This window comes from Dysidea avara, chromosome 5, assembly GCF_963678975.1.
Source record: "Dysidea avara chromosome 5, odDysAvar1.4, whole genome shotgun sequence".
Lineage (NCBI taxonomy): Eukaryota > Metazoa > Porifera > Demospongiae > Dictyoceratida > Dysideidae > Dysidea > Dysidea avara.
In genome coordinates, this window is record NC_089276.1 from 39,424,025 (window position 1) to 39,445,158 (window position 21,134).

A 21,134-nucleotide genomic window follows, 5' to 3' on the forward strand; every position below is an offset into this window, starting at 1 on the left:
CTAAGTGAGACCTTGCACTATCACACTCCCTCTAGAGGGAATGGAGGTGCTGCATATGCAGCAAATGAAGAGCCTTGGTAAGTGCGATGTATTGGTTAGTAAATAAAGCCTTTTGTTTAAGTATGAAGCAGACTTTGTCCTAAATTGGCTCTTCTTAGTAGGCATACCCAAAGTAGGTGGACCTATATTTACCCTAGTGGTAGCGGTATAGATCTTGAATAACCAACAAATAGCAACCATCTGCATAAGTGTGAACCAATATTTGCCTTAGTAGCAGCAACATTGGCTCAGTAACCAAGATTGTGCATGTAATAACAATGAACCAATATTTGCCTCATTGGCAGCAGTATTGGCTTGGTTACCAACAGTGCATATAACAGTAACGGACCAATATTTTTTACCTGCATCACGGTGAGTATTACATCTGTTAGTTTCCAACATTAACTCGTTTTAAATGCTTTAAACTTCATTTACACACCGGCGTGGTTACCAGCACAAACTACTAACTACTCTATTACAACATAGTGATTCCGTGATACACTCACCATAATTATTTATTAGGCGTATGCACCTAACAGATAGTATAATTTTTACAAAACATTTTCTCTGAAATTATAAACGCATGCGCTTAAAAACCTGACTTTACGGTAACTCAACATTCTGCTAATCATGAGTAGATGCTAACTGTCTTACTATCATTGTGGTTTTCTAGGTCGTGATGAACTGCAGTATTTGCTTACTTTCTTCTTAATTGCAACTCTGGATTCATACATTAAACCACTAAGAGCACTGCATATGCTATAAAAATATAGCACTAGGACATGGTCTTGAGCTAAATAATTATGGCACTTAGCTTTGCCTCATGCTATATTTGTCTCTCAACTCCACCTTCAAACCATATTTTCAGTGTTGCACTCACTATGGTGTTTTAGTTAGTATGTAATGCTGCAATCACAATAACAATTACAATATCACAACATGTTACACAGTGTGCTACAAAAATTTGGTGGGAAAAAACTTTTATGATCTAATGTAAGCCGAATACGAAGCTATACTTGGATATAAGCAGATTATATCACAGCAGTAGTAGATGTTTACATTCGTCCTTGGCTGTATATGGAGCCATATACTTCAACGTTAGGCTTGAGCCAATTATGCTTTGAAAATTTCCTATTATACTTTTGAGCAGTGCTCAAAAATCCAACCTATTATGCTCAAAATTATGCTCTCAAATTCAAAATTATGCTCTAGAGCTGACTGTTTTATTAGAGTATATCTGCATTTCCTGACTGCTGTATTAGAGTAAGTGACTGCTCTATTAGAGTATCTCGATTTTTTCTCCATAAAGTGTGAATAATCAGTCAAGTAAAAATAATAACACTGCAAGGTTTTTTGATATGAAATGCAGTAATGTGCTGTATGTTCATGTTGTGCAGTATTTTTGGCACTTGTATTGCACGTTTTAATTAAAATTCTTGAAAATCGTTCTATTATGCTGGCATAATGCTTGTTGTTTTTGCTAGCCTATTATGCTCAAAATTATGTTGGCATAATTGGTGCAAGTCTAATCAAAGTACTGACAGTCTTTTACTTGGATATAAGCCAGTTATATTACGGCAGTCATAGAATATCTTCATTATTAACACTCATCCTCAGCTTCACCTTGAACTCATGTCAATACCTAAGATATTCTACTCTTGCTGTGATATAAAAATTGAATAGGGATTTTTTGACAAATTGTAGCCAATTCACCGATTTAACCAAAAATGTCACTCACCAAAATTTTGTATCGTATGGTAATACAGCATGTATTAGTCTAGTATTTGCCCTTTGTGATAATGCATTTTAACATCAGAGTTCAGTTCACACTCTTGTTGTTTCTAACACACTTTTGGTAAACTATTGTGCTGTTAGCAAAGATTTCAGAATAAAGTCATGTCATTGTTATCTATGTAATATACACTACTCTAGTCTGTTCACATTCACCTGAGTCCTTGTTTGTAGTTAAGAACACTTGTTACATGGGCTGGCAGCCCAAACACTTAGTAGTGTTGTGAAGCCTTTTAATGCCAAAACTGTTTGTCAAAAAAGTGCTTAAATACAAGCAAGAACAAGTGATTTAACATACATTTGGTATGGACGATTCAGGTACACAAACATGTTTACAACATGATACAAAACTATTGGAAGTGAACATATGTTCATCTGTTTAATAGGACTGGTTTTTTGGTGAGGGCTCAGGCAAACATGAACTGACTAACAATACTCATGACGTATGTAACTGATAATTATTTCATGTATGCACAGGCTGAAAACAGATCAAAGTTCAACACACGTTGTGCCTTTTTTGATTTTTCAAGGCAAGTATTTGTTGTCAACCGTGAACTCCGTTATACGTATACCATCTAATTGTTGTTGTATTGCACACACAGAAACAGTAATAAAGGTGGTCAGTTTTCTGAAGATGGTATTCAACAGTTAGGGAGCAACAATAGCTTTGTACGGTGCAGTTCTTCACATTTGACCAGTTTTGCTGTTCTTGTAGATTCTACAGGGAATAGTGTAAGTTGAAGGTGTGCATTTATTTATTTATTTAACTGGACTACTTTTGCTATAAAAGTGTTATAGTGTAAACTATATTTTTGAGTTAAGTGGTCGACTCCAGAAATATAGTCCATTAGGCCAGTCTAGTGAATGGATATATTCATTGTCCTGATGGACAAACACCAAGAAACCATGGACATGTAATGTCATGGACATGTAATGTCATGGACATGTAATGTCATGGACATGTAATGTCATGGGCATGTAATGTCATGGGCATGTAATGTCATGGACATGTAATGTCATGGACATGTAATGTCAAGGACATTACACATGTGTCCATTCAAAACCAGCTGTCGAACAATTACAGTATCACCCATTTTAGTTTCAAATTAATCATATTCCATTGATCCAGCAATGAAAACAGTAACTGTAGCATGAATCATATTGATATTAACTGTGACTGGAGTTTGGAAAATCAGCCTTAATGGCACATTTTACAAAACAAATATTTGTATATAATAAAAATGAGACATTCCAAACTACCAATCAAGTTTAGAATGATTGTTGTAGCTTATCAGTATATGTGACCAGATTTGCGAAAAGGTACCTTTCCACACTTTTTACATACCAGCAAACAAAATGATGTAACACTTGAGTCCTTGTAGTGATTAACTTGCTGTTGATTTCAACATGACGCCAGATACTGTAGCTACAATCATGAAAAATTCCAGGCAGTTATGTGCCGTGATTAAAACGTTATTACACTACAAAGTTAAAAAATTGGGTCAAATTTTGTGTGTGAAAAGGTACTTTTTCGCAAATCCAGTCACATATTGTATGTGCATAAAAGCTCCCTCCAGAAGTGAGACTTCAAAATTAATAGCTAGAGTTACAACAAGAGATGTCTGGCAAATTAGTGAACTATTACAAGACATTAGAACAGAGGTTGAAGCCAGAGAATTAAGTGTGGGAATCAAAATTCAGGAGTCCCATTTGTGAGTAAGATTAGTAACAATCAGTAGTAGCAAGAGATTTTACTGGGAGCAACAAAAAGCATTGTGTGTTGCAGGGGAGGACATTATTCAGCTAGTTGTGGGGAGTTAAGAATGTCATAGCGAGAAGAGAACTACTTAGGAGAGAGGGAGGTGCTTTTTGTGTTGAAGTAGTGGTCACTATTCCAGTGATTGTAGCAGTAACAGTTGCTGCTGTGGAAGGAGGCACCACCAATCATTGTGTGGGCAGAACCCCAGTGGACAAGGAAATGATGTAACCGTCAGACTTCACTACCAGCCACCCGCTTCCACACCTGATAACATACAGGCTTCTGGTACCCAAACTGCAGGAGAGACTCCCTTCAAACATAAGTAACAGTATCAAGAAATGTCAAGACTAGAATGTTGCTTCAAACTGCATGGCATATGCATATACAGCAGACAGTGAGCTGATTCCCATTCATGTTCTACTGGATAATGGTAGTCAAAGGTCATACATGACGAATTATCTGCAGGCTCAGTTGAAATTAAGCCCTGTTCCTTGCCTGCCCTGTAACTTGAGTTCAATCATATCACATTCCTTCTTACTAAATTGGCTACTGCCAAATGTGTAAAGTTTGAGCCTATCTTCCTAAGTACCATAACTATAGTTGCACTTAGCTTCCCAACATTTTGCACCCCCATACCATCACAAGTTGAAGATGATTGGTATCCACATTTACAAGAACTTGAGTTAGCACACTTGAGTTAGCATAGGTTAGACCATGAAGATAATGGAGAAGGCATCTATTTGTTGACATTATTGGACTTCATTGGGAACAGGAGATTGAGTACAAGCAGAGAATGGACCAGTAACTGTTAGCAGCGTATTTGGTAGGTTGTTTTCCAGACCAATTTCCATCATGGCAAATGGGGAATGTTACACTACACCATTGTAATTGTACAGGGTCAGATCCTGGTGAGCTAGGAGAGTCATGTGAAGTGGAACTTATGAATGCCTTACACTGATTTTGAGATACTGAGTCAATTGAAATCAATGCAGCCTCATTAGAAGGTCCATATTGTGTTCGAATGGGAACAGGAGAGGTACCAAGTGAGCTTACCATTGAAGTCAGATATCCATCCCCAGTCTGATACATACCATAGTTACAAAATCATTTGGAAAAAGACAAGTCACTTTATAGAGAGTATGATGCTGTGTTTCGTGATCAGTTGACAGGTGGAATTATTGAATTAGTAGTAAGCTTAATCAAGTGTGCAATGTAAAATGGTTTATGCCACATCATTTTGTTGTAAGGAGTGACAAGCAGACTACGTACCTAACTACATGTAGGTCTACCAAGGCCAATAAGGGGAATTTGCCATCAAAGGAGTGTCTAGAAAAGGATTTTTGCTGTGATTTACTGTAGGATCCATTCTGAGGGTTTGCTGACATTGAAACAGCATTCCACCAGATTTTCATAGACAAATGTGACAGAGGTTACAGATTTTGTTTGATGACATTGCTAAGGCAAAGCTTGCAATTGTTGAGTATCATTTTGCCAGGTTGGTATTTGGATTACTCCCAGTTTAGTGATTCTGAATGGAGTTATTCAGTCACATTTGACTAATTTGCTGTTAACAGTACCTGCCACATCCAATCTGCTTGCAGATGGCTTACGGGTGGTGCTGGATCTTTAGAGGAGGGCTTTGAGATTTACTAATAAATTGATGCAAAGGGGTGGTTTTAATCCATGCAAGTGGAGAACAAATGCCATAGACTTGCAAAAGAGAATTGATAGAATAGAAAACCAGGCTTCAGATTATCACGGTTCTGTACAAAACCATTCAGAATCTAAGATCTTAGGTTTGAATTGGGACACGGAGCAAGATAATTTCTGCTTATTTTAAGGAACTCAGTACATACATTTGGTCACTGCCCCCCATGAAACATTCAATATTGTATGTTATAGCCAAGTTGTTTGATCTGCTAGGATTTCTGAGTCCAATTATTATTGGCACAAAAATTCTTTTTCGGGAAATATGTAAGGGTTAGTTGGGATGGGATGATAAAACTAGAAGGATATTCACCCAAATTTTGGAACAGTTGTCAGTCACAGATCAATGTGAGCAGACAATATTGCGATAGCCAGCACACATGCATACTTAAAATACATGGCTTCAGTGATGCCTCTGAAAAGGTATATGCAGCAGTTGTGAATTTAAGAACTTTGTATAGCAATGGAGAAGCGGTATATCCAACATTGAGTAAATGAAATTAATAGGCCTACCAATAGAGATTTTGTCCCAGGAGTGCTAACCCAGTAGATCTACCATCACGATTATGCTCTCAGCCAAGGAATTGGGCAAACAGGAGTTATTGTGGAATGGTCCAAGCCTTCTAATGAAGTTCATAGAGGAATGGCCCAATTTATCAACATCTGTATGAGGCACAGTTGAAATAATTGAAGCATCTCTTACTGCTTGTACACTCATTGATGCTGCTATAGTAACCAAAAAAGACAGAAGTGTAATGAACCTGAACACAATTATTAACATTCAACACTTTTCTAGCAAACGCAAGCTTTTATGTGTGACCGGTAGGATACTTAAGTTTGTTGAGCTGCTGGGAACAAGGGGACAAGTGATACCTAAAGAACCTGCTAAAGTTCTACAGTTATTTTTGTTAAAATGAATGTTCTTGTATTGATTGTATCTCATTTTTCTCTGCTTCTCTGACATAGCTGGGTTGAGTCGGCAATACAGTGGTGTACACCAACTTATTTTGTTTCTAGAGGATAGCATCATTGACTGTATAGGTCATATCAACCACTACCTTGTCATGCAAAATATCTGACTATTCTGCCCAAGATTCACTATTTTTTCTGAATTAGTGATTAAGGAGAAACACAGATACTAGAGTTCATGATACATTGGCTGCAACTAGAGGAGATTACTGGATATTGAAGTCCAGTAAGTTAGTCAAGAGCATCATTCGTCACTACTGTATGTTATGTTGACAGTATTATGGGACCCCACTCATCCCAGTCTACCAGTTGAAAAGGTGAGTAGAGACCCTCCATTTAGTGACACAGGAGTGGATATTGCAGACCCTTTATTATGTGAAGGATAGCCAGTCAAGTACTGCTACATGTTAGGTGTTTACATGTGCCTCTACAAGATCTCTCCATCTATAGATTACACAGGATATGTCTATAGGCACATTCCTTCAAGCTTTTCATTTTTGCAGCCATAGAGTGGTACCTACAGTGGTTATCAGACAATGCCAAAACCTTCCAAGCAGGCTCTAAGGAGATACAAAAGGTGATACCATCTGAACCACTACAAAAATACCTTGTAAACCCCAAGATTAGCTGGAAATTTATTATTGAGAAGAGTGTCAAACACTGCTGAGAAAACCACTGGAAGAGCTTTATTAACATTAATTTTCATGAATTAGTGACCATAATGCTGAACAATAGGCCACTGATATATATTTACGATGATACTTAAGGCAGTGACTAACCTCTCACACCTGTAGACTTATTCTATGCACCATCTTCCCAAGTGATCATTGCTTTGAAACACTCTGTACCCCAAAGACACTAACCAGATGAGCAAAATATTAGATTATTCTACAGCCCAGTATAGATGAAACAATTATAGATGCAATTTATAGTGAAACAGCACCTTTTGGCAATCAAAATTAATGGAAATCTTTAAGGGATCAGACACTTCTAGTCTTTAGCGGTTCCACACCTCTCTACTTGTGATTATACTGAGTTATCTATGAAAGAAACAAGAATTCATAGAAAACCCTTTACTGAATAATTGTAGGTTGATTTAGGCGATTGTTATTAGAGAGTTGTTTACCGTTTAAATAAAGATTTCGTGGAATGCGTGAAGTACCATATAAGGCAAGCATAGCCACAAAAAACATGGTACACCACCTATACCACAGTTTGCCATGGTATACCAGTTATATACCACAGCACAGTGGCTTTGATCTCCACCACAGATGTAGTATATATCATGTAGTATGGTAGTACTGTATATTAGGGATCATAAAGGTTTGGGTCTTTCTGGCCAATACATCACCCAAAACGTATCTTCACAATATCATCCTGGTGCCTAGACAGTATTGGTAAAGTATAACCAAGCTAAAACTGCATTCAGTGAGACTCTATATGCTTCCAATAGATTATTACAATTTTTTTCTAATTATTCAATGGAATTTTCTACTGCCTGCCTGCCTGCCAGCCAGCCTGCCTGCCTGCCTGCCTGCCTGCCTGCCTGCCTGCCTGCCTGCCTGCCTGCCTGCCTGCCTGCCTGCCTGCCTGCCTGCCTGCCTGCCTGCCTGCCTGCCTGCCTGCCTGCCTGCCTGCCTGCCTGCCTGCCTGCCTGCCTGCCTGCCTGCCTGCCTGCCTGCCTGCCTGCCTGCCTGCCTGCCTGCCTGCCTGCCTGCCTGCCTGCCTGCCTGCCTGCCTGCCTGCCTGCCTGCCTGCCTGATGCCTTCAGGCAAGTATAACTCAATAACAGCTAAGGCTATAAGCTTGATTTTTTCACTGTTAGACATTGCTTTGTCCCGAGACGTACTTTTTAGCATACCACAGTATGACAATGCATGCATCATGGACTTACTTTTGTCCTTCTTTGTGCCCCATACTTTCCATAGTAACTGGATTGATTGTGGAAGTGCTTCTTATACTGTTCTTCGTTTGTAGCACTGTATAACAGGCCGAACATAGCTGAAAGCAAAGCGTAATGACTACTTTACTTTTGAGCCAGTATATAATTGATAACTGGAGAATGCATTCAGATGAAAATATTACTATCCTTTTTCTTTGATGCAGTATGTGCGGGTTTACCAGTCACAATAATGTTACAATAAGAACAAACAAGTATAAGGAAAAACTAAGAATTTTAGGGATCACAGAAAAAATTAGGGAAACAAGGAAGGTCACCTACACCTGTAGATATACTAGTGAACATTTAATCCCTAATTAATTCACTCATAGGGATAAAATGTTCACTAGTATTGTGCAGGTGTAGGTGACCTCTCTTGTTTCCTTACATTTTCTATGATACTCAATCAAACTTAAAATGCCTAATTTTTCTTTATACTTATATGTAAATATATACGTATATAACACGGGAATGAGGGCTTTGTTTGAAATGTATGCCCAAAGACCACAGGTCCAAAGGTGGAGGTAGCAAGGATGACAAATGCTCTCCATTGATCTGAGTGGCTTTTATAGTGACATCCAAAGTGTGCATCAGGGGCGGATCTAGGAGCTGGCAAGGGGAGGGACACAAACAGACTAAGTTGTAGCTGGTTGGGGAGAGCCAGATTCTCTTGTTAGTTGCTGCATTTTTGAAGCAACAAATAATCACCTCTTAGTAGTGTCTCACTGTTGATTTTTGACATTTTGGCCTTTGCAGATGGTTGTTTGAAGTCTTAAAAGCTGTTTAAAGGCTCTGAATGTCTTACACAGCAACACAATAATTATTTTAGAGACGCTTAGTATGCACAAAGGTTCCTGGTAACTATTTCACAGCTAGTTTGACTTTGGTTTGCTTTGGTTTCAGGCGAATTTGTAATAAATGCTAGTATAAAATGTACATATCTTCATGAGTTGCATTGGCCTGACATAAAGTTTAGTATTTTAATCAGAACTTAGCTGGCTCCTGCCCCATCCTGGATCCGCCATCGTGCATACTGTGGGTATTAATCAATCCCCACAATCAATTTTGGCCTTAACATCTATAGTCGCTGCCCAGATGTATCCTGGTCTACATTTCGTATGTAGCCTGGCTGGCTGGGCTACATATGAAATGTACCCCGGGCCGCTCCTTGACTTTGATCTGAGGTTTGAAAGTGTTACATATACAGTATATATATGTGGGAGGATCAAAGCGATATTGTGTATCGTGTCATCCATACAGTACTTATTAGCAGCATCACTGTATTGTATGAGTCATACAGAACAGGTATGCAGCTAATTGGGCAAATAGAGTACAGTTATGCACTTATTTGGGCAAATACAGCACACTTGGGCAAATACAGTACAGTTATGCGGAGAATTTATTTAAGGAACGTTACGAAAACAACACACTGTAAATTGCTAAAGTGAGCCTACCAGTTCATTCTATGGCTAGAAATAGATTGTACAAACACTTACTGATCATCTGATTACTAAGCGACTCCACTAAGACAGCACAATTGATCATGTGGGTGACATTGTAAATCGCTAAAACTAGCCAACTAATCCTATTAGTTAGTTCTATGACTAGAAATAGATTATGTAAACACTTACTGATATCGTGATCACTGAAAATCGCAGCAGTTTGAGTACTATAGAAATCGCTCCGAGCCAGACAACCAAGTATATTATATATAACACTTAAAGTACCGCCTATGCTTGTGTGTATGAAAAATACAGTACTCGGGGGTGTCTCAAGGCAAATACAGCACTCAGCTTTGCCTTGTGCTGTATTAGCTTCTCGACACACACCCTCATGCTGTATTTTCCGTACTCAGGCACAGCGGTGCTTTAACTATAACCTATTATACTGAGGAGTGTATCCTCCTCTTGTATATGCCCCTGTAGAAGGGTATATCATGAAGTTATGATTTAATGACAAGGTGCTTGGTTTGTGACATATGCGCAGCCATAACTTGTTAACACTGTGCTTCTCTCACGACACTCAGGAATGTTGCATTCATGAATGGCCTGGCAAGAAATGCCAATGCAGTTGTCTAAACCCATGAAGAGACACCTGTAGTTCAGTGAGAAACAATGAGAGCTCAAGTTAGTTTGGTAACTAGCAATGTTGTTAGGCACACGTTCAATTGATATTATGTTCCATTATTAAGAGTAACAGGAGAACTCGGAAGCATTATGTCATTACTTCACAATACCCCCTTCTACATTATGCATACTCTCCTCAATATAATATACATATGTAACTGGGCCTGCAAAAATAGGGCATGTGGGCACATGATTTTAGTCTACTATTTCAAAGTTTCATCACTCATAACGTTTTGTACCCTTATGGTATGTCGATGCAATTTTCAGCTCTTAGTAAGCAGTTAATTGGCATTATGATACAAGTTACAGAATACAAATACACCGTTTCAGTACCAAGATATGATCTGTAGAATGACTAGATATAGTTTGTGCCCACATGCCCTGTTTTCGCAGGCTCAGTCACATATTATATATTATTCATCTACATGTACAGTGGAACCTCTCTTATCCGAGTGGTCTGGTACATACTACTGTCCGTATCTCAGAAATGTCCATAACTAAGAATTGCATGCTTTTATGCTAAAGTAACCATCTTAAATACAAGTAATGCTGTTATTGTCATCAGTTATTGCTAAGCAGTTTAATGGGCAGAGAGGGAAGGCACTACAGAGCATTCATGGTCACTCCCCTGGGCTGTAAAAATACATTATCACCTCACAACCAAGTGGTAGTTGTTATTAGTAGAATAAACAAGCAACCAAGCAGGTAAACAGCAACCTTTAGGCTCCCTACTTGTGCTTTCATCTAAACCAAACTTCATTATGGTCAATAAACAACAAGCCACATGACTAATTTAGGCTGTCCGGACAATGGAGGTCCCCGGATAATAGAGGTCCCGGATAATAGAGGTCCCCGGATAATAGAGGTTCCGCTGTACAGAATTTTTTTTGTCACTGTGGGTTTGATTAACCCCGGGAAGTGTTGTAGTTTAGTATATAGTTACACAACAGGTACAAGTACGTTTATTCAGGCACAGCACATGTGCACATTGTATAACTGTTATGTACCACTCACCTAATAGGTGAGGAGAGTCTCACAAGACAGCTGCAACTCTTATAAAGAACAGGTTTCTAACATCGATTGTGGGTGAACAAGCCAAACGTTGCGGTGACATTCCCTCTACAGTACTGCAGCCACCTGAGATATTGAAAGCTAGTACACTATGGGCTATATCACTAACCTGCATTCGCTGTTTAGCTCTCATCATGTAGTGCTCAGCATACATGATCACTCAATCATCCGTAGTGATTCTCTTGATCAAAAAAAAGCAGCTAATAGGCAGTTTCAGTAAACAAAACCTAACTACTAAATAACTAATTCTTGCTATCCATACTGGCTAAACCTGAATCTGGTAGCATGACAAAAACTGGTTGCCACAAATCAAATGTAATGGTGAGTATTGTTTAGAATATAATAGTGTTATTGAGTCATTGTCGAAGTGGACTACAATTTTATCTGGGTTCAGATGGCACCAAATTAGTAAGGTGTATAAGCACATTTTTATATATTTAGACTAGAGTTGTGGTGACCGCATTGGCTTTTTGATCGCCATTGGCTGCTTGGTAAACATAATATGTATTGGTGGCATTATGGCCCACAATCGACTTTCACATGTCAGGCTATTAAAAAATTCAGGTGATCTGTGAGGTGTCCTTCCACCTTTTAGGTGAGGTACCATAGTGGTCTTAGCTGCCAGCACCTGCACAAAACCACAGCCAGTGCAATATCTGTATATTGCACTGTGGTCGGTGCATTATAACTTATAGTGCACTCATTGCGGTCTGCAAAACCAAAACCAGTGCATTATAAGTTATAACGCACTCGCTGTGGTCTGCAACAGTGCCATATACAAATTATGGCACTGGCAGTGCCCCTGAACTTCCCACGCAGAGTGGTACATTAGTGTAAAAATGCATGCACATGCCAATTTCAATTAATGATCACCCAAGAAACTATGGTGGAACATACTGTTTGTCACAATGATTAGTCAGTATCTTGGATTAAAATAAATTCTGTGTAAGTGCTTTATTGATGACACAGCAAAATATAAATTTCTATGTATTTCACATAAATTAATACTGATTTTCCAAAGTCCGGTCACAGTTATAGAAGAATCTTTATATAATAAATTTTTCTCCTTCTTATACACAGGCTCAGTCTAAAACACTCTCAGTTGTTGGCTATGTTGGATGTGCAATATCAATTGCCTGTCTATCCTTTACTGTTATGGTGCTGATTGTACTACAGTGAGTGTATACCAGGTGTAGCCTGTGTTTTGTATGTGTGAACTATGTAGTAAGAAAGTCTTCAGTCAAACACCAGATTTTATTCATTTGAACCTCTCTATTGCATTGCTGCTTGGCCTGTTAACTTTTGTTAGTGGAATAGAGACTGCTACTGAGTATAGGGTAAGAAGTGTGTTATTATTGTCTTACAACTAGCTATTTATGACTATTCTCTTCTCTATACAGGCTAGCTGTCTCAGTGTAGCAATCATACTTCATTACTTTTTCATGGCAGCATTTTGCTGGATGTTATGTGAAGGAATATTATTATTTATTTGGCTGTATTTTGTAATGTATAAAGGATTTTTTAAAACCCGTAAATTTTTTATGCTAGTTGGTTGGGGTAAGTTACTGGATGCTAACGTGGCCAGATGTAGTATTACTTTAATATTCAGGTTTGCCTGTTCCAATTGTTGCTGTGTCTTCTGCTGTGGTACATGAACAGTATGGAAACAGTGACAGGTATGTAAAAGGCTGTTTGCTTTGTTTATGTGCTAATGTAGATGTTGGATCACTGAAGAAAAGGGTGCTATTTGGGCATTCATAGGTCCCATGTTGTTGATCATTTTGGTAAGATTGTTAATTAAGTTTGAGTGCATTCTACGTGTATTTATAGGTCAACACATTCTTTTTGATTGCTGTTCTTTACAAAATTTTTAGTGCTAAAAAACGTGTTCGCACAACTAGGTCAGCTACCAAATTTGAAGTTTCAAGGTGAGTAACTATCATGCTCATACTTATAATACTATGATTGTATTTCATGAAATTGTAAATTGTCTTCAATCTCCTTAAAGGCATTCAATAATAGTATGAACAATCATCTGGCTATAAAGTTTTAACCTTATTTTTAAATTATTAATTTTGATTCTGTGACTATAGATATGCTCATGCAACGAACAAAGCTTATTCTTCAATATGGTTTGACTGCAATAAAGGAGTGCTTATTGTTAATGCCTCTTTCACTATACTGTATGTATAAGCGCATCACTCTACACACTGTGCTGACTTGTGTCCTAGTGAAGTTCCTCTAGAACCATTCCTGTTCTCAACAGTACCATAATAATTCTGCACTGATTTTTGTTAATCAACATCAACTTTTTAAACACAGTGCATTAGCCAAAGCTGCTGTAGTTTTGCTACCACTATTCGGCTTAACTTGGGTGTTTGGATTGTTGTCTGTGAATGAAGACACTGAAGCTTTTGCCTGGATATTCACAATACTCAATTCACTGCAGGTAATGATTGTAGTTTGTAGACTGGATAACGTTTATATACAATTATATTAGGGTGCACTGATCATGTTATTTTATGTAGTCAGAAAAAAGCAGGTAAATATTGTGTATCTGATGTTATAGATTGGGTGACAAAATTATTGTGGATTTTGTAGTTTTGCATCCATCTCACTAAATTTCTTACACAGCAACAGTAGCTATTAGTATTTAGCCATAAGTATGAGAATGTAAAAGTTTGTCATGATTTTTGAATCCTTCATGTAAGTTTATTACTCCTCAAATTCTTCCAGTATCAAGACACATGTTAGTGTTTTGTGCAGCCCAAGAATCTGGTATGCCACTCTGTGAATATATTTGACAGGAAGAAAGTTTACTCCCTGTATTATCTGTGTAACTCTTTTAGAGGTTTTACACAATAATAATAATAAAAAGAATACGTGATTTTCACTCATTCATAGCTCTGTGCTGCCTTTGTAAAACAAGATAATTTTCCTGTGGAAACGCTTGCCAACTTTATTAGTCCACATATTAATTTGAGCAAAATCGATTCAAGAATTCCCAAGATATGAAACTTCAAAAATTGGCTTAAGGTGGCGCTGGACTGAGTAAGTCCAGCCACACAAAACAATTTGTTTCAACCCACTTGTTTAATGACCTATTATATGGTTGCAAAAAAACTTGTCTAGTGTACAACTTAATCTACACCTAAAAAAGTAGCCTGTGATGCTTTAGTTTAGCATGCAAATTTTTTTGTGAAATAACATGCCTCCATTTCACGCCTATAATAACTTTGAAGCCAATTTTTAAAATCTAGGCCACTGAACAACCCAGCGCTAAGCCTCTTTGGTTCCAACCATTTCTCACATTGTAGACCAATTCTACGCTTTAATTTTTACTGATAACAACATGGAAAGTAGTGAAAATGCACACCTGTGAACTATAACATTGGCTTACAATTCCATCAAACCCAAATCGCAAAACTTCGAAATGTACTATAATAATTGTAGAGTAACCCTAGAGAGAAAGGAGAACAATGTGGCTAGTCAGTGTGCACTCCATATAACAGTAATCATGCGATGGCAGCTGGTGCTGTTTGCCAGTGAAGTAACCTGAATTGTTACAAGCTAATAGTTTTAAATTTGTTCTTTTTCTTTGTCCTTTCGCACACTTACAAAAGCTGCCGTAAAACGAGAATGAGATATGCTTTGGAGTTTGGTTGAGAGTATAAAGGTGCATCTTTGTACCAAGTTTTGCTTAAATACAGTAAATAGTCAAGGAATAGTTGGTAATTGTACATGAAAAATAGCATCAATATGCTTTCACACCTATGAGGTGAGGGAAGACTATTGTGGTTTGAAACAAATCGAGCTATAGACCATAAAGATACAGTGCAAAAACCAACAGTGTGTAACAATAATAATGCAATCAAGATTTGCTAATAATAAATGAGTCTACCAGACAAACCATTTAGAAGAAATGATTTGAAAATATAGATGCATTAATCATCTTAGAAGAGCCCTTCAATGGTCTAGAAGAATCAGAATTAAATCCATTGAGTTATAATACGAAACCAATTATGTGTATATAGCAGGTGGGAGATCAAATAGTGCAGTCATCTAATAGAGCAGTCAGTTAACTGTTTAGTTTATCAAAAGCAGAGGGTCCAACACCAACTGGAATCTAACGCAAATCACTTGTAATGCCAAAATGAAATCTGGAATTTTGGTGAATTTCTTGTAAAATGGAATGTTAACGACAAGTCTGGTTACAGGTATTTCTGTTAATACTGTAAAATAGCTTGTGTGCAGTGTTGCAATCAGTTTAGTCTTGTGAGTACTGTACATGTGTCTCAACACATTTTTACAGGCTATTGTCTACATTTCTGCCCTCGCCACTGATCCAATAAGCCTGAAAGCCGGCCAATTGTATAAAAGTGTTTCCATGTGTGTAGCTAGCTACTGTATGTAAATTTAATCTGGAATCTTGGTTTGGAATCTGGAATCTTTGCAAAAAAAATGGAATTTTACACACAATTTTTGGGTGGTGGCAGACCCCTCAATCAAAACTCACCTCATAGAGAATAATAATATAGTCTGTTATAAGCTACCCTGTATCAAATCGCCTTGTAGAGACTGCAGCTATAATCCACTCACCATGTAGAGGATTCAGCTACAAGTAAACCACCCTCAGCTATGAAAAGTCACTCTGTAGAGAGTTCTGCTACGTTACATGAGTTCAGCCAACCTGTAGAGGGTTCAGCTACATTAGCAATCACCCTGTCGAGAGTTTAGCTACTTTAGCAATCATCCTGAAGAGTTTAGCTACAACAAGTCACCCTGTAGAGAGTTCAGCTGCAAACAAGTCACCCATGAGAGGCCAGTAACAAACAAATCACCCTGTAAACACTACATTAGAAGTTTCCCTTTATATCCCACTGTGATACGTGTTGTAGTCATCTCATGAGCTAGTCATACCACAGTGATTTTAATATACATAATATCAGGCTAGTGTCTACAACCTGTCACACAATAGGATATATCTCAATACAGGAATATGTTTGCATTCTGTAAATTATAAAGCATTATTAATGTTTACTGAGGGGTGAAAGTTGCTATAAAAAGTTGAGTCATAAAATATTACAATGTAAGGAAATTTTGTGTGCCCACATGCCCTGCTCTCACACATATGTCAAAATAGACATTCTAGTAGCATTGTTTATAACATTTTTTGTCAATTTATAATCATCATAAATATTGTGGTGATAAAGCAAATTTTAAATTGTAAGATCTTATAGACTATTGTAACAGTTTGTAGAGTGTTTTTCACACATTACAGTAGTGCTTCCCCAGTGTACAGTAGATGACTGGTAGAGTGGTACTCATCATGCACCGTGCGTAACAGCTATGACAATGTAATTATATAAATATTGTTCTGAATGCTTTTCTTGCAGTTTTTAAACTTTGTTAAAACGTTTCATGGAAAAAGACATTTCCATTCTGTGACCACTGTAAGTTACAATTGAATGTACATGTACCACCTTATTGTCATTGTTCTGACACTAGAACAAGATTAACACTTTGGGAAAAGGTAACCAGTTGTTGACACTGTCTACCAAGAGCACTACAATACCAACTACATTAAAGCGTAGTAAGTTATCTGCAAGTCTTAAGGTGATGTTGAAGTAATCAAATGGAACCTTATAGGACATCATGTTTATAACCGTGCATTAATGTTGGTCACTTGTTTGTTATTCCCCTGCCTCCGATCCGTTGACCTGAGTACTCTTCTCCTCCCACATGCTGATGATTGTGATGGGGGTGGTTTGTTATCTGTACAGGGTCTCAACTGCCTTTTTGGGATAAATCTCCAACTTTACTTGAAGCCAATGTGAAAAATGGGCTTTACTTTGAGACAACAGATACATGTACTTGGGTATAAGGAAGAATTTGGTATCAGAATTGTTTCCAGTTCCCCAAGTTCTTCGTACTCAAGCCATAAAATAATGGGACCACATTGAACCTTTAACCCAAGTAAGCTGTTGTAGGAAGAGAGGTATGTGGTCCTTGTTGTGGGGTATGTGGTCCTTGTTGTGTGTATTTGATTATCCCATTTGTGATTACCCTACACTCATGAATTAAGATGACCATATTATTTTTGTATTACTGTTTAAAACTCTTTACAAACACTATCAGACTGTTAGGCCACTATGAGCATTCACTTTGTCAAAACTCAGGTAAATTAATAATGGTATGCCCTTCCACTCTCTCATAATTCACCTTTCTTCACATTATTTATGCACCATACACACTCATAATTTGGCATATAAGAGGAGTATGTATTAATTTCTTTAACCATTGTTAAAGAAGCTGGTGAGGAATTTCCACATTCATTTGTTATAGTTAAAAGCAGTACATATAATTGCTCTACTAGGTGAGAAACCACAAGAGACGTACTAGGTTGTTGGTTGATTTATTATTATTAACACTTTACAGTGACCAGCACTGAAGATCTGACAGCAACATGTGCTGCAGCCTTAGAATTACCTAACCTAATTTCAAGGACTTAGACTTATTGACTTGACATAGTGACTGACTTAATGACTGATAAGATGTAACCGAAAAGGGGCCAAAGCAAGAAAAAAAAACCATTCAACCCCAAGATTTGAACTGCAGGTCACCCAATGTCTAGTCAGGGCCACACTCAGTCTTCCTCCTGGAGGGATGGATTTTCTTCCTTAAACCTAAAGTATTTATTATTAACACTTTACATTGACCTGCACTGAAGGTTTGACAGCAACATGATTTAATTTAATATTTAATCAACCCACTACCTGAGTTTCATACACACATTACATAAAAATCTACTCACCAGAGATTTTGTCTTCTCTGGAGTTCATCCACTTAAGTAGTGCTTGTTTGATTAGATGGCTTTAAATCGGGCTTCTAGCTCCATATACTCCAATTCTTCAATTGATGACGAGACACGTTTAACAAGGTATTATAAACAGAAAGTTAAGAATTTTTTCACTAAACTAATTCTTCCCAGATTCGAAACAAAGCTACAGAACACGTTACGGTATAGTTAACAAGCAGAAATACTACAGGTGTACCCAGGATTTTTCCAAGGGAGTTTCCAGATATGGCAGTAAAGGGGTCTGTGAATATTAAAGGGTCTCTATGGGTAATATACATGCTATCTTCAATAATTGTGACCGTCTCAGCAAAAAACACGACTTGTTCGCACAATTTAAAAACATTTTATTCACTCATCATTATTGGCAGTGTCCAAGGAATGGATCATCAAAGTTTCAGCCTTCTGTGGTATGTAGTTTTGAAATTATAGCACTAGACATTAGGCAAAGTAAGATAATTGATTTGTACATCTACTATACTGAAAATAAACTACAGGCGCTTACATTTGCAGTCATAACTTCCGTTTGGATTAGTCTACAACATTGTAATTTGGCTTAAAATGTTCACCTTGGATCAGCACATCAGCCAAGGTATAGTGTTGGCCCTGTAGATACTTGCGCATATGGATATGAAGGCGGTTTAGTAGAAGAAACGATGACGATCTTGTTACGTTTACCACATCATAAACAAATATGCGTGACACTCATACCGTTGAAGTTACAGAAATGAAACAACGATTTTAGAACCCTCCATGAGCAGGCGAATATGATGGTATATAGGTTTAATCAATTTGAGTCTTCCTTCTTTGAATACTAGCCTGATAAAAACTTGCGTATTTTTCTTTGTAGCATGCGTAATTTTACGAAAATATTTTTAAATTTTGTTTTTCTCAATACGCATGCTTGTGCGAACAAGTGGTTTTTGCTGAGATGGTCACAATTATATGTTCATAGTTGCTTAGCTCTCATAATCATAAGTCCTACTAATTATGGTTTTAATATGTCTAGTCAGAAGTATTGCAATGATCCAAATAGTTATCTCCAAAAACTAAGTAGCAGCAGCAGTGGCAGCTGTGTTGCTTTAGCAACAATTAAAAACTCAAAAATTTAGTGTTTCAAATTATAGTCTTACATCAAGACACATGGTAGTGTGTCATGCGGCCAAGAAAGCCGGCGACCACACCGTGAGTATATTTGCAGGAAGAAAGAAAACAGTTTTTTCATGCGTGCATAGCTCCATGGCCCCTTCTCCAAAGCACACCATTTTTGCATTATAGCTATCCCCCAAGTAGGGTACACCACACAGCAAATTTGATTAAATTCGCAGCTGCCAATTGTGAGATATGGACGTTCAAAATTTTGTTTTAATTTCATTTTTTCTTATGCCATACGGGGGGGGGGGGGGGGGGGGGCTTTGATTTCTTTTCGCACTCTTTGCAAAAATTGCTATAAAATGCAAATGTGTAACTTGATTGCCTCGATCTTTAGCACAAATGAAGAGTGTGTAATGGTGGATTCACGTACCAAGTTTGTTGTGAATCTGAGTAATATTCAGGGAGTTATGAGCGTTTATTCACGTAAAAAAGATCAAATTTCTGTCACAGCTACAGAGTAAACCAAGTATAGAAATGACTTGAAAATTGGTGTGTAGATAAGCTGATCATCGTAGCAGTGTCTTTTGATAGTTTGAATAGCAATAGAGTTATAGCGACAAAGTTATAAAGCAAAAACTAAGCAAGTGTAAAATCACAGGATCGAGATACTCTAATACAGCAGTCACCACGGAATAAAACAAGGTGTGCAAAAATGTCGAAAAAAAAAAAACTTACCAGAGTTCGAACCAGGGACCTCCATACCTAACAACTGCATCCTTAACCACTAAACCACTGCTACCTTGGCTGATCATGTCACTTAATTTCTGCTTTATAAATGAAATTTCTAGTTGAAATCTGCTTATCATCAAACATTTGTAATTTCACAGATCTACCAATAGAAGTACTAGATTGTTCTATAACATTCTATGTATGTTCTATTAGAAGTCCTTAAAAAATTGTGCACTCTATTAGAGTATTACAATAGTATTATCAAATATTGAATTAAATCATGCAATGAAATATATTTATAAGTCTGTCTTTAATAATCATCATTGTATCTACATAGAAAAGAAGAAATGTGAGTAAAAACAAACCTTAAAGTCAGCCATAGGCTGGTTTGGGGCCTTATAAAGTACTAAAAGAAGTAAAATCCACACAAAAACAGCCAAGCTGTGAAAAAATGGTGCAGCCTTAAAAAGCCTGGGTGAAAAGAGTTGTGAAAACAAAGGTGGAGGCCAAGAAATGGCTGCAATGATGTTAATGCTTAAAAAATTTAATAATGGCTGTGTGCATTGTTAAAATTTATTAGCATTAACATCATTGCAGCCATTTCTTGGCCACCACCTTTGATTTCACAACTCTTTTCACCCAGGTTTTTTAAGGCCGCACCATTTTATCCCAGCTTGGCTGTTTTTTTGTGGATTATCATTAACACGATGCTTGCAATCCATTATGAATGTTATATTAGAGTAGTTTTAACTGCTGTATTAGAATACATCTGACTGCTCTATTAGAGTATCTCAATCTTTATTAGCATTTTTCTTTGTATAATTAGATTCATACTCTTGCTCTCCCTAAAGCCTTTTAAAACAAGTTTCCTATTGCAGGCACTGTAGCTCTGCTCATTCCCATCTTTCAGTAGGTATATAGCTGTACTGCAAGCCCACAAGTTCAACTTTAGAAGGAGGTTTCTGGAACTCCCATAAATATGCTCCTGACAGTTGAAAAAAGTTTGTAAGGTGATTGCCCAACAAAATAAAAGTATGCGCATGTTTATAGCAC

At 37.5% G+C, this 21,134-nt stretch overlaps 1 protein-coding gene across 1 annotated transcript in view; it reads left to right on the forward strand.

Annotated features, from left to right (window-relative positions):
- LOC136255273 (uncharacterized) overlaps positions 1-21,134 on the forward strand; it is a 159,972-nt gene that overhangs the window by 119,747 nt on the left and 19,091 nt on the right. Inside the window, exons 30-41 of the mRNA XM_066047999.1 lie at positions 2,308-2,360; positions 2,433-2,562; positions 12,482-12,576; positions 12,627-12,738; positions 12,802-12,958; positions 13,011-13,077; positions 13,119-13,185; positions 13,232-13,329; positions 13,724-13,850; positions 13,902-13,943; positions 16,798-16,854; positions 16,910-16,994. Of these exons, the coding sequence (XP_065904071.1) occupies positions 2,308-2,360; positions 2,433-2,562; positions 12,482-12,576; positions 12,627-12,738; positions 12,802-12,958; positions 13,011-13,077; positions 13,119-13,185; positions 13,232-13,329; positions 13,724-13,850; positions 13,902-13,943; positions 16,798-16,854; positions 16,910-16,994 (1,090 nt within the window). The remainder of the gene's footprint in view (positions 1-2,307; positions 2,361-2,432; positions 2,563-12,481; positions 12,577-12,626; positions 12,739-12,801; positions 12,959-13,010; positions 13,078-13,118; positions 13,186-13,231; positions 13,330-13,723; positions 13,851-13,901; positions 13,944-16,797; positions 16,855-16,909; positions 16,995-21,134) is intronic.